The sequence below is a fragment of the Micropterus dolomieu genome, unplaced genomic scaffold (assembly GCF_021292245.1).
Source record: "Micropterus dolomieu isolate WLL.071019.BEF.003 ecotype Adirondacks unplaced genomic scaffold, ASM2129224v1 contig_11786, whole genome shotgun sequence".
NCBI lineage: Eukaryota > Metazoa > Chordata > Actinopteri > Centrarchiformes > Centrarchidae > Micropterus > Micropterus dolomieu.
Genome location: NW_025740772.1, coordinates 1 through 13,737, shown reverse-complemented (window position 1 = coordinate 13,737; position 13,737 = coordinate 1). Strand labels below are relative to the sequence as shown.

Below are 13,737 nucleotides of genomic sequence, written 5' to 3'. Positions count from 1 at the left end.
CAGTGGTGGTGGCTGAGGTGGCTCTGAGGTCTCAGCCGTCCTGGAGCTGCTGTCCTCTGGCTCTTCTAAGGCCTCCCATGTGTGCTCCATTTCACTGACCTCACTCGGTATTGGCGGCTGAGGCTGCAGTGGTGGTGGCTGAGGTGAACCAACAAAAGATGTAACAGGCTCTGCAGTGTCCATTGAGTAGCTAGTGGACCCAGGAACACGAGCTGGTGGTGGCTCTGAGGTCTCAGCCGTCCCGGGGCTAATGTCATCAGAGTGGTCTGAGGTCTCAGCCGTCCCGGAGCTGCTATCATCAGACTGGTCAGAGGTCTCAGCCGTCCCGGAGCTGCTATCATCAGACTGGTCAGAGGTCTCAGCCGTCCCGGAGCTGCTATCATCAGACTGGTCTGAGGTCCCAGCCGTACTGGAGGTGCTGTCCTCTGACTCTTCAGCGGCTTCAGAGACCTGCCTGGCAGCTTCATCCTCTCTGCTTTTTTCCAGGGAATTTGTTTTTTGCCTTTTCCCATCTTCTGAAAGACCAATTAGTGAAAAAATGGTAACAGCATATTAGTGGCACTGCTCGAATGAGGAGCAGATCTGCTCTGGTGAGGGAAGCTTCTCTGTTAAAGCATTCCATAATAGCTATGAGCTGCCACCCAGTCTGACAATAACCATTAAACAAAGTAGTAGAAGTATTAGTAGTGGTAGTAAACTTCAAACTCACCAGATTGCACCTCTCCCTGCTGGTGGGTCCCGGTCTGCTTTGTAAGGTTGGAGAGCTCTCTTATCAGCACCCTGTCCAGGGACATTATCTGTGCTGCAGACAGACGGACCTGAGGAAGAAATACAGTCATTCATTGAGGACCTGGAACACATGCTGTAGACAGAACCTTCATACAGTGCTTTTTCCAGTGACAGAGGGCACCATTACCTGGGAGAAGTCCTCCCGCCTCAGGAACGTCAAGAACCTCCTGATGGCTACCAGGTAGCCCCTTGTGGTTTCTGCCAGGCTCTGCCTCTTCAGCTTAGCTATCCACCTAACAAACAGAAAAAGCAAGAGTGTCACACTGATGTCAGCAGTTACCAAACCATAAGAGCCAAATCAAAATAACAACATTTACCTTAAGACCTTCCCTGTCCTCTTTAAAAACATGAGGTGGGACGGGGGAGGGCTTTTCATCCCCCACATGTGATGTACAAAACGCCTGACATGTTTCACAGCCTTCTTAAGTTGCCGTTTACCCCTCCTGCTCGGCCCGGACCTCAAGAACTTTACTATCAGGTACTCTGTAAACCAGAGAAGAAGAAGAACGAACAGAGTGTTACTGAAATGTCAGGGCAATGCAGGCTGAGTAATTGATAAGAGTACATTATTACTTTACAAACCAAAGTCTTTTTTGTGCTTCTTTGGGGTGGGGGGCTGGCTGGCTGAACCTGCTGGCGTTTTGTTCTTCCTCATGGCAGACAGTTGGGATGCAATTGCTTTTTTTTTGGTCTCCTCCAGGAGCAACTTCCTGGCATCCTTCTGTGAACACAGAACATTGGGTGAGATCTGTGGCATCTGAACAACTTACATTATAGAGCAGTCAATTCATTGATACCGGGTCTGCAAAGCAACAGCAATTGTTTTTACAAAAGTGCAAATACCCACCTCCATACTGTGCACAACCCTTAAATGCCGGTCCAGGCGGACGTAGCTTTTTCCATGGCATTCTGACATTGGGCAGCCTACTGGGCCTGCGTATCTAAACAAACATAGTCAGACATTTTCAGCACAGCAATCAGCAGCCTATGTAGTGTGTTTGCGTTTGCGTGCGTTTCACTTACCTTCCTGAAGCCATTCCCAGCATGAGTATGCGCTGTTTATGATCTGTGATCCCGTGCACACTCCTGAGGTGCTCTGAGCGATTGGCATAGGGAACTCTGCACAACGGGCAGCGCTTCATTGTCAACCTTTTTCTGTGGAGAAATAAGTGGACAGGTGAAAATCAAGTATTTAGTAAGCATTACACCTTTCACAAACCCCAAGAGGTAAGGACTTAATGTTATTACAGGTTACTAGTAAAGCCACCTCTAGACTAGCAGGAGCTAAATTTGACCACACATTCAAAGTCTGTATGTCCTTGCAAAGATTTTACAACTCTGGATTAGTATAAAGATACTCACCAGAAATCCAAACTGAGAAGAAAAAGTTTACTGTGTTGCGTCTCCTCAGCATCAAAACTCCTCCAAGACTGACACTGTTAAATTGCTGGGACATTTATTTGGGGACACAAGCTGCCTATCAAAATTGGGGGCACATCCCAATTCAGAAGGCCTGCCCACATGTTGTGAAGACGTTCTGGCAAGGATGTTAAGGAAAGCCACATATTAGGAAGACGTTTAGACGAGGACTCTGTGGAAAGGACGTAGAGCCTTGTCTTATGTTAGGAAGACGTTTAGACGAGGACTCTGTGGAAAGGACGTAGAGCCTTGTCTTATGTTATGAAGACGGTTTGACGAGGACGCGTTGGAAAGGACGTAGAGCCTTGTCTTATGTTATGAAGACGGTTTGACGAGGACGCGTTGGAAAGGACGTAGAGCCTTGTTAAATGTTATGAAGACGGTTTGACGAGGACGCTGTGGAAAGGACGTAGAGCCTTGTCTTATGTTATGAAGACGGTTTGACGAGGACGCGTTGGAAAGGACGTAGAGCCTTGTTAAATGTTATGAAGACGGTTTGACGAGGACGCGTTGGAAAGGACGTAGAGCCTTGTTAAATGTTATGAAGACGGTTTGACGAGGACACTTTGGAAAGGACGTAGAGCCTTGTTAAATGTTATGAAGACGGTTTGACGAGGACGCGTTGGAAAGGACGTAGAGCCTTGTTAAATGTTATGAAGACGGTTTGACGAGGACGCTGTGGAAAGGACGTAAAGCATGGCAACATTTTAAATTAACGTTTTTCAAAGGTCACACAAATTGTCTTTAAAATTATTGAATAAGCGAATCAGCGGTCAGAAACATCTAATCTGTGCAAAGCGGAGATTCAGTATGACACCCACACTAACCCCTGACTATTAACTTAAAAATGTTCTCCATTAATCGACTGCAACTGAAAATCGTGAGAAATGCCTCCAGCGACCCAGCGCCTAAAGCGCCCATCCTGCAAACAGTCCCAACCTTATAAAGAGTACCCAGCACATCTTGTCATTTTAAATGTTATGGTATGTTTAAAAAACTGTGTTTTACTACTGGCTTTAACCTTCCCTAGATATGTGTTTTACACACCCTTCATGTGACTAAAACATCCTAATGTATAAAGTGCTTGGTAAATAAAGCTGCCATAAAGTGGAGTAAACAGTACAAATTTCTTCGGTAACATGTAGTGAAGGAGAAATAGGCATGAAAAGGAAATACCCAAGTAAATTACAGGTGCCTCAAATGTGTACCCAGGTACAGTACTTGAGTAAATGTACTTAGCACTGCTCTTATTCATCAGGCTTCTGCAGCCCTTTAAAGCCCCTTGACACAGTGTCATGTTAAGGACACTGATGGACTAAAGTGAGCGAAATTTAGCCAAATCAGGAAACCAACCCATGAAAGCTCCTTGGAAATGCTGGTGTCATAAAGAACACGAAGAAAGGAAGCAATACATTTTATACAAACAAACCATTTATTAAAAAATACATACAAATAAAACGTAAAACATAAACAAGGTTGGCTGCGAATGTTAAAGAAAATGTGTGGGCATGAACTTTAAACAGTCACATGGGGTTGGCCAAAAAACCAAACAAACCATTTATTAAAATATAAATACAAAGATACAAATAAAATGTAAAACATGAACAAATATGTACATATATATAAACAGTGGACACAATCTTACACTAGCCAGGAGATATCTGGAAGGCTGTCGACCTCTCACTCAAGGTTAGATGTTAGTGGCTTCAAGGAAGAAAGTTTAGAGAAGTTGAACCCCATACTGTGAGATGCTAGATTTCTGCTGTGCACCTGTGCTCACCACTTCCAGGGCATCCTGAGATGGAAGCCTCTTTTCTTCCCAGCTTCTGAAAGACACAGATAAACCTGTAAAATGTGTATACACATATGCATCTTTCCACCACAGTGCACAAGGACACAGATCCGGATGGCTACTGAGACATTACCCTTACATTACCCTTTTCAGAAAATACTTTTGTACTCTCACTCAAATACATATTTTCATGACATGTTTTAGTAAAGTAACCTTACTGTGTGTGACTACCTCCAGACTAGCAGGAGCTAACGGTAACCACAGCTGTGCAGCTGTTTTAATCCATTTTTATTAAAGTGGGCCTCATGGAAACCATCTCACCAATTCTCCAACCTTGTAAACACGGTTTCCAAAGTTCTTCTCTCCTTTACAGTGACCACTTGGGGAAAGGTTACGTGGGCGGGGCCTCCTCTCGGCTATATTAAAAGGTGAAAGCGAGTGTTTCCTTTAATGAGAGAACTAGAGGCACAAGAAGAGAAAAACTCATTGAGTGTGAGCTTCGGGCACAGCAGTCAGGTAAGCTCTTACTACTATTTATTGCTGCCTAAGTAATATGTACTGTCAGTTGTAGATCTTGTGCTGTATTGATGCATTGTTGATGCATTTGTACCTCAAATGTTGCTTTGGATAAAAGCCAAGTGAGTAAATGCAAATATAAACATGTGTTCACTACTCTGAAAGTCTGATGTCAGCTGATAACAGTAATGTCAATGTGCCTTTCTAGTCTGTGTGTCTAACCGAGTTTAGCAACGCATCTGTTGTCTGTCCCTGTCTTGGTTGCTTTCCAGCCTCTGTATATGAACAATGTTGGAGTGAAATACAACCATTTATTGATAAATGCTGATGAGAAGTGGTGTTTAGAAACTGCAGCTCAGAAAATATAACTTGCCTTGCTGGGACTCGGTGTAACTCACACTGTATTTAGAAAGATAGGTTGCTTTTAATCAGATCTATACATTTGAATTTGTAGTACGTTTACATTTGATACTTAAGTACTTTTAAAACCAGGTACTTCTCTTGTATTATACTGGATGACTTTTACTTGAGTGAACTGCTGTAATTCTGAAATGACGATGAAATGTTGTTGCTGTTGAAATGTTACAAATACTATTGTAACACTACTATAAAGAATCTGTGGGCAGACATTAGCCAAATAAAGTGTAACCTACACGTATATTTTTGATAATATAACGTTATTATTTTTGTTTGAGGTTGAAAGATTTAGTTACACAGTCATTTCTCCTAGTTCCTCCTCCAGGTTGTGGATGGAGCCTCTGCGGTGGACAGATGTAGATTTAGCCAGAGCCAGGATGGCACTGTGCCGATATGTGCTACTTAAATATTTCGACCCAACCGTTGATTCAGTTTGTGCAGACTAAAAATTGGCAAATCGTTTTTATATGCAAGTTAATGTTAACCTTTGCCGGTCCTGGCTTGACAAGGTTTCTTGCTCAACGTGTCTTTCAGATTTTGTCCAGGAGATGGTGCCTTTGCTCAATGATTGTTGGAGTTACAAGCTATATCACAATGTAAAAATACTTGAAGGAATATGAAATCATCCCATCAACAAGAATAAATGAGTAGTGTAAAATGAAATCTCATTTGTTTCCAACCGTTTGTAATTATTTTATGCTTTAGACTGACAAACAAAGAAATATTGAATTTTTACAATAAATTATCACAGAAACTAATCAGTGGATTAATCCATAATAAAAATAATACTACATTTCCCCATTTAAACTTCCATACTTTTACTTGTTATTTTCAAGGCAGTGCTTTTTACTTGCAACAGTATTTCTACAGTGAGCTGCTAGTACTTTTACTTAAGTAAAGGACATGCTTCATTCACCACAGCTTGATATCTAAATGTTATATACATGATATGGCTTTAAAATACTACTGTCACTGCATTGTACTGCATTGCACATTGTATGTGGGTGTGTTCAGTTCAGTTTGGGCTTCTGCTTTTTGGTCTTCTCTCTGGTTTTCTGTAAGTGAGTCTTTGATGAAAACAGAAGAACCAATCTGCCTAGTTACATGTCGTGCATTTGGGTCCTAAGATCTGTTACCAGCACACGGGACCAATTCGGACAATTACCGTCTTATATGTTTAATAATCCATATTATTAGACACATTTGACTATTCTTAAGAAAATAATCTCAAAAAGATTTTTTAAATCAAACAGTCAATTGGCAACAAATGTACTTCAAACTGTAGTACATGAAAATAAGTGAAATCAGTGTGACACTGAGTTGTGGTACTCTGTGTGTCATGATAAGGACATTACAAAGCGACGACAAGGGGTGTGACCGAGCGTCCCTATGTGTAGCGCTCTGAGCCATCTTGTTTAGTCCATTCTTCACCTGTACGGCGTGAAACTCTCTTGTCTGTTTTTTCAAAGCAGATTTTTGTTTCTCCAATACAGAGTTAAGGCTCTGGATCGGCTGATGTTTTCTTCACGCCTTTTCTTTTTTACTTTGTGTGACACTGCATTCTGTTGGGACGCTGCTTTCTGTGCGTTTGTTAGTTTCATCTGACTGATTGGTCCATGAGTTTGTGTTTTATAGCGATATGATACAGCTGATGTCAGCAGGTGCTCAACTTTCAGTGGAGTGGTCGCATGTGTGTGTGTAAGATGAGAGATATTTGGATGGTTGTACAAGCAGGGATGTACACTCTTAACAGAGCGACATGTTGTGCTTTAAGCTCGCTTAGACGCTTGGTGTTTTATGTGTGTTTGGTTTAGATAAAAATAGTTGGCATGAGATTTTAGCTGAGCATCCTAGCTTAATGGAGGTCTGTAACATAGATAAGGTCACTTGAGCAAAAATATTTTGCACCAAAGGTAAATGTTAATCTTCCCCTGATTACACTGTGACACATAGATTTCTGACTGATTTGGCCACTTCTCAAATGTTGCTTTCAGTTTGTCCCTTTAATGATAAACATTGATCATTTTTCTGGATGTTGAATGATAATGTATTTTTTGTTCTTCTTTCCAGAACCCCAGAACTTCCACTGGCGTTTGTGGCTATATCTGAGCTCTGCAACATACCCCTCTGTAGGCTTAAGCAACCTAACAATTTGCTGCTCATGGCTAGCAGTGAATTGTTTGACGTTGGAGTGGTAAACACGGAAAATCTACTGGATGCCTTCGAGCAATATGCAACCATCAGTGATTTTTTGCATGCTGACCTGCGTATTGGTTTACATGCCACCACTCTGTCCCACCCAGAACAATTACTTTCGTTCTCATTTGATGTGGATGGACTAGTGATTGAGTTCAACAAGGTGCAGGCATTACAAGGACTTCTTCATTACATCTTCCTCCCAAGGTTTAACTCACTGATACTAAGCCCCCATTATGTATACCTAAAAAAGCATGTAGATCTCAGCAAGTACACAACAAATGGCTTGACTGCCCTTAAAAATTGCGTAGGGTACCAGATAGCTCATGTAGATGGCGGCTATCATCTATTAATGACTGCAGTACCCAGCAGCACCACTGACCCTGACACCAGGCTACTGAAGAAGCAGCTCTATGGTACACATGCTGTAGAGCTGCTTAACAGTGTGACAGACAACTTTAAACGGTTGCTCCGGGGCCTCTCTGCTAGGGACAAGAGCAGGCCTACTCTGCAGAAACAGGGGACCAGCAACACGGCAAGGTTCAATGTGTTGCGGCAGGACCTGCCATTCATAATGAGCCTGTTGGACAAAGCTGTGGAGGAGGCAAACTCCTGCCATTTTTTGCAAGTGATGCTGACACTGAACCAGTTTGGCCAAAAAGACCCCGATCCACTGGAACTAACAGACATTGTGGATGTGACAGATGTTAAGGCAGTGACAGTCCACCTTGCCTTGAAGTTTGTGGCAACTGACTACGACCAACACATATTGTTCTCCCGTTATGGCCTGCAGGACCTGGTAGGAGCCAGGGGGAAACTGTTCTCCGTCCTTGGGATGCATGAGGCCACAAACTTTCAGACCAATCTGGACCACCTGCCCTTAGATGTAGCCAAACCTCTTCTGGCAGTGCTCAGCAAAGAGGGGAAGCTGAACTTCCTTCAACTGTATGTTGACAGCCCACATTGTCACTTGCAGATGCCATTCAAACATCCCGTGAGTGGCGCCATAGTGACATGTGGGCTGTCACACCCAAATTCACAAATGGCTATACTCTCCAGGGCATCGACGTACTTGCGCCACATGACGGACCTTAAAGAAAGGTTGGTGGCACAGCTGGGGTGCCGTATAGAGCAGGTCCTTAGGTTTGAGGGGGATGTACCACTGTTTGTTGACCCCGCAGCCCATTTTGACCTTGAAGGTCTGCACACTTTGCTGCGGCAGCGTGCCATGCTGGTCCCCTTAAAGGACACTGCCCTTGGTCAGGGTCTCCTGTCCATCTTGGATGGCGTTTTGGGCTCACTCATTGACACCCTCACCAGTGCCTACAGTTCCAGTGAGGGTGTGGGTAGGTTCGATGAGTCATGGAAGGCTTTCCAGTGTGAGCTAGCCCTTGAGGAAATGTTCTATGGCCACCCTCTGTCATCCGAGGACTTTTTTCTAAGTGCAAGCTTGGGAACAAGTACAGTGATGGACCGAAGTCTGACACACCAGAGAGGTTTCATTGGCCTGGCACCTCACTCGAGTGCTAGCTCAGAGGAAACACCTCCCCCACTTCATCACTGGACCAGGGATGACCTCCAGAAGCTTCGGATTGAGCGCCTCTGGCCTCTGTGCCAGACCTTGGAGGCAGGACCAGCTGTCATTGGCGCGGCGCTAATTTGTGTGCTTCTTGGCGACCTGTACAGAAGGAATGTAAACATCCCGATGTCATCTTTCAGCTCCGACTCTCCACCTGGCAAGCTGGTAGGTGCTATGAGCCTGGAGAGTCTATCCAAGGACCTTGCAACGAAAAACTCATTTCCTGTCCCTAACACCTTTCACCGTGCTCGCCAGCTGGTGCAGAAGGCAGGAAAGTCTGTTGAGGACTGTCTGTTGCAGGGGTTCATTGCAGAGAAGCTTCACTTCTTCCCAGCCATCAAGTTCAGGGACATTAGGGGTGGAAAGAAGATCTGGTGGAACTTCAAAGACTTTTTACAGGTCCACCTAGGAGCAGAGAAACCTTTCCCAATGTCTGAGATCGCCACCAGAACCCTGCAAGTATGCACAGAGATAGAGAGACGGTCTCTGGCATACTCCCGGTCATTAGAAAAATACCGGGACCATGGAATGCCATGGACGGCGAAAACACTGCAGCGGCTGCCACCAACACTGAAAGGGAACTTTCTAGTGACCGTTCTCACCTTCATCAGCTCAGTTGGCATGCTCCAGAATAATGATTTTGTAGATTATAACCACCTAAAGGACCTCCTTCAGGATATTAGCCAGCAAGGCATGGCCCAGGACAAACTACAAAAGCTCCAGATCTTAGGTAGGTTCACCATACAGAAGGTCTATAGGCCCATCATCTGGAAGCTGCATCACGACAGTCCTGTCAGGCTACAGCAGGAAACCCCACGCTTACTAAGCCTCAGACCACCAACCAAGCAGGAAGAGGGAGAGGTCCTCCAACCTGAGGAGGACGTCCAGGCTGTCGAGGATCAAGATGACATCAGACCTCCTGTCAAGTCTCAGACCATGTGCCTGCCGGCCAATTCCTCCAAATTGTGGACAGAGGATGAGTGTGCTATGGCCTGGACAAATGTACAACATCAAGGCAGGCGTACACAGCATGGAACTCAAAGTGTCATCAAGGACCTTTAATGCCTTCAGACAAAAAGGAAGGCACTACAAAAGAAATAAACACAACGTCTGTTGCATGTCGAAGGACGAAAGGACACTCCTCCTTTCTTTTGTAGGGACTCGAATTTGGCTCCATGGGCCGTCTACCAGCACCCAAACAGACCATGGGTTGCAAGCACTGTGGGAACACAAACTCCAGCCCTTCCCCTTCTTAAGTGCCACCCCAATGCCCCAGACACAAATGCTTGTCCCTTCCGTCACCACCAGACCCTCAGCCTGGGGAAGCATTCTCTACCGCTAGGTTAAGTTTCCTTTTGTATGATTGGGACCAGGAACTACAGTTCTGTCTTCCTACCTCCAGCTGAACCTGATGTTGCATGTCAGCTCTAAAAGCCAACAGTTTTGTTTTATATGTGTTAAATACTTTGTATAAAAAAAATTTTAATATTTGTTTTTTGAAGATATCAATCCTTTGTAAATGTCCTGTCTCAAGGTAATAGCATTTGTATTTTTTAACTGTCTGGAAATGGCAATATAATATTGAATTAAACATGTAAAATTAAAAAAAAAAGCCCCTAAGACACCCTATCCATGGGAGAGATAATTTTACTTCTGTGGTGAAGATTCATACAAACATGAGATTCAGAACTTTGTCCATTGGTGTGACAAACACTTCCTCATCCTCAATGTCAGGAACAGAGGAGATGGTATTTGATGTGCGGATCGATACTAAAGCATCGATATTTCTGATACGAACGTTTCCTGCTCTGGGATCTATACTCAAAAGGATCGATATCTAAACTCAGTCATTTGAAGTGAGTGTGTGTTTTATCATAAGTGTCTTACGGTCACCAGAATGGTCTAATTATACTCCGATAGGAACTACTTCTCCTTCCGCCTGTCAAAGTCATGCTTGCGCTGCGGCTCTGTGACGGAGCTTCTTTGAAGTGAGCCGCTGCAGCTCTTTTACATTTCCCCCCCATTGATTACTGACTCTGGCTGTAAAGAGTCACGCCTGGCTGCATTTTAGCTGTGAAGGTAATAATGATTCTCTGTGTGAAATACTTTGGCAAAACAGCAAACTTCGCTAAACATCTGAGATTAGGTCAAAATAGTATGTTATGAAGCGGTAGGTCTGAGCAGGATATTTTTATTATTACAGAATATGACAGTAGTTTGATGTCTTGTCATTATGCAGCTATTATTTGGAATTGGCTAAAGCCTACTCCTTCTTTCCCTCTTAAATACAGAAACGGGATGGGGGAGGTCACATTAAACTAGAAATATGTAAAAAAGTAATGTTGTCATTCAATGTTTAATATATCCACACCACATGCATGTCTGCATGCGCAAAAGGACCCATGTCTTTCAGTACATGACAATCACGCCACCTTACTTAACCAGGTATTTCAATTAAAGAGGCATGATCAATAAGCCTGTGACCCTGTACACAGGATAAGCGGTTGACGATGGATGGATGGATGGATGGATGGATGATCAATAAGCCTATATCATTATTACAGTATGCGTCAGCCATGTTAGAGGTGGTATTATGCTTTTCCCCTCTTCTTTAATCAACTTCTATACCTGTCATTGAAAACAGCCACAATAAAAAAGTCCAAGGCCACTATTCTGCAAGAAGTCCATCGCAGCCTGACACGTGTCCACCCATGTGTGTCCCAATATACACACTCCAAGAGTCAAGAAAAGGTTTGAGTTTACCTTTTTAATTCAGAGTATACAAAAGGCTTGGTCCATTACCAGGCCAGTGCAGTCCACCAAAAAGTTACTCACACATTTTGCAGTACATGGTCAAAAACTCTTGCAGATCTCTCCTAAACTCTCCCATATTACTTTTTTCCTACTGCCCATGTGCAGCACAATTACTCACCCACCCATCAGTTACAAAAAAACATCTGCATGACCCATGAACATATAGCATGTGATTAACAATTTAGCAAATCACCATATATGCAAAAATGGCTCTTACACCTTTTTTGTGCATGTTGTGCAACAGGTTTGCAAAGGGAAAAAGCACAGAGTCCAGCCCAAAGGGAGTTCCCCTTCGAGGGAACTCGACACTGCGTCGGTTACAACACTATGGGAACGCCACTAGGCGTAGCAGGTCTGAACGTGAATGAAATCACTCCAATCCTATTGGTTTGTTGCTAGAACGGTAAGGTGTGACGGAATAACCGGAGGAGTATAAAGCACACCTGTACACACATTAGCTTTTTTCTATTCAGCAGGCGCTCGGTATGTTGTTTGAAGAAAGCTCCAGTCCTACAAGCAGTGTGTCTTACCTGAAGAAGAAGTCTACCAGCATGTCCGGCAACAGAAGGTGTGTTTTTCTTGCCCTCGGTACATCACGGATGGAGATTCTCATGAGATGCGTCTCATGTTTGGGGGATGGAGCACGCCCGGGAAGCTCTCGAGGGGGCTGCCTGCGGCCATTGCGAAGACCTGTCTATGCGGGTACTGAGGTCCCGCATGGCTCTCTTTTCCGAGGATGGCCGGATGTGTTCTCCCCGTGGTGCGGGGTTCACAGCGTGATCTGTCGGAGGATTTCGGGATGGCTGAGGCTTTTTCCTGACCTTCATCCGCTGGCTCCTACGCTTCCTTTCCTCGTTTGGGAGCCTGTTTCTCGGCTTCTCCCGCTCACGGTTTGGATCCGGAGACGCACGCTGCAGCAATCCGACTCCGAGGAGGTGGACGTGCTCAGCATAGTGGACGATGACTTCCAGGTGTCGGGGCGGCGTCATCAGGCGGGGCCCGACTATGAAGAGCTACTGGAGGTGGTGACTAGAACCGTGGCTAAGCTCAACATCAACTGACCACAGGAGGAGCAGACACCACAGGCTAGTGGTAAGCTTGATGAAAGGTTTCTCAAGCACCACGCGCCACCTCCACGCTGGTCTCTGCCATTCTTTCCTGTACATGATGAACTGAGTAAATCATGGGGCAGACCCTTCTCTATACGGTTTTCCACACCCCGATCACTGAACTACAGTAATGTGATGGGGGTTAGGGACCATGGTTATGGGAGGATGCCTCAGGTGGAGGATGCGCTTGCAAGCTCTCTCCCCTCGACTTGCGTCTGCCCTGGAGAAGCCGGCATTACCCTCCAAGCCATGTCGCACCAGATCTACGTTCGTGGGAAAGGCGTACATGGTAGCGGGCCAGGCAGGTGCGAGCTTGCACACCATGGCGGTGCTTCAAGCCTACCTGCTACAGGAGATGGTTCAGAGGGGGGGGGGTCCCTCTGAGGAAGATCTGGCGGAGCTTCGCAGAACCACGGACCTGTCTCTCCGGGCCACTAAAGAAACAGCCCGCTCCATTGGCCTGTCCATGTCGGTTCTGGTGGCCACAGAGCATCACCTATGGCTCAACATCGCGGGCATATCTGAGAAGGATAAGAGCTTCCTCCTCGATGCACCAGTGAGCACGGTGGGCCTCTTCGGTGATGCGGTGGACTCTGTAGTGGATCGGTTCCAGCACGTTAAGACGCAGGGCGAAGCGTTCCGCCAGTACCTCCCTCGCCGGTCTGGACCCAAGGCAGCCAGGCGTGGGGAGAGGAAGCAGAGTGTCGCTTCTCGGGCCCCCCCCCGAGGAGCTGGGGCAGCGAGGTGGCGCTCTCAACCTCAGCCTTCTGAGAGACGCAATCTGAGGACCGTCATCCAGTCCCGACAGAGCTCAGGGAAGAGGTCCTCCCCCGGAGGCCGACCGAGGTCCCGTTTACACGTTCGGGACACCCCTGCCATCGAGTCCCGAGGGGCTGGTTCTGTTGGCAGACTTTACAGGGGCTTGGCGGAGCGTGAGGAAAGGGGCCGTGGAACGTGTCTTCCCCCCAGACAGACACCGGGTTCTACAGCCGGTACTTCATAGTCCCCAAGAAGGACGGAGGGCTGCGCCCTATTTTGGATCTGCGGGTTCTAAACCGGTCTCTGAGGAGATTCAGGTTCAAGATGCTCACCATCCCCGCCATCGT

At 45.7% G+C, this 13,737-nt stretch overlaps 1 protein-coding gene across 1 annotated transcript; it reads right to left on the bottom strand.

Moving 5' to 3' along the window:
* Positions 1-36: 36 nt before the first annotated feature.
* Positions 37-2,315, bottom strand: LOC123965904 (the record flags this gene model as incomplete). Its single annotated transcript, XM_046042217.1, has 7 exons — positions 1,813-2,315; positions 1,637-1,730; positions 1,372-1,510; positions 1,107-1,272; positions 917-1,022; positions 710-818; positions 37-515 (listed from the first exon to the last, which is right to left on the bottom strand). Coding segments are annotated over exons 1-7 (1,212 nt in total), but the record flags the coding sequence as incomplete, so codon positions are not given.
* Positions 2,316-13,737: the final 11,422 nt, after the last annotated feature.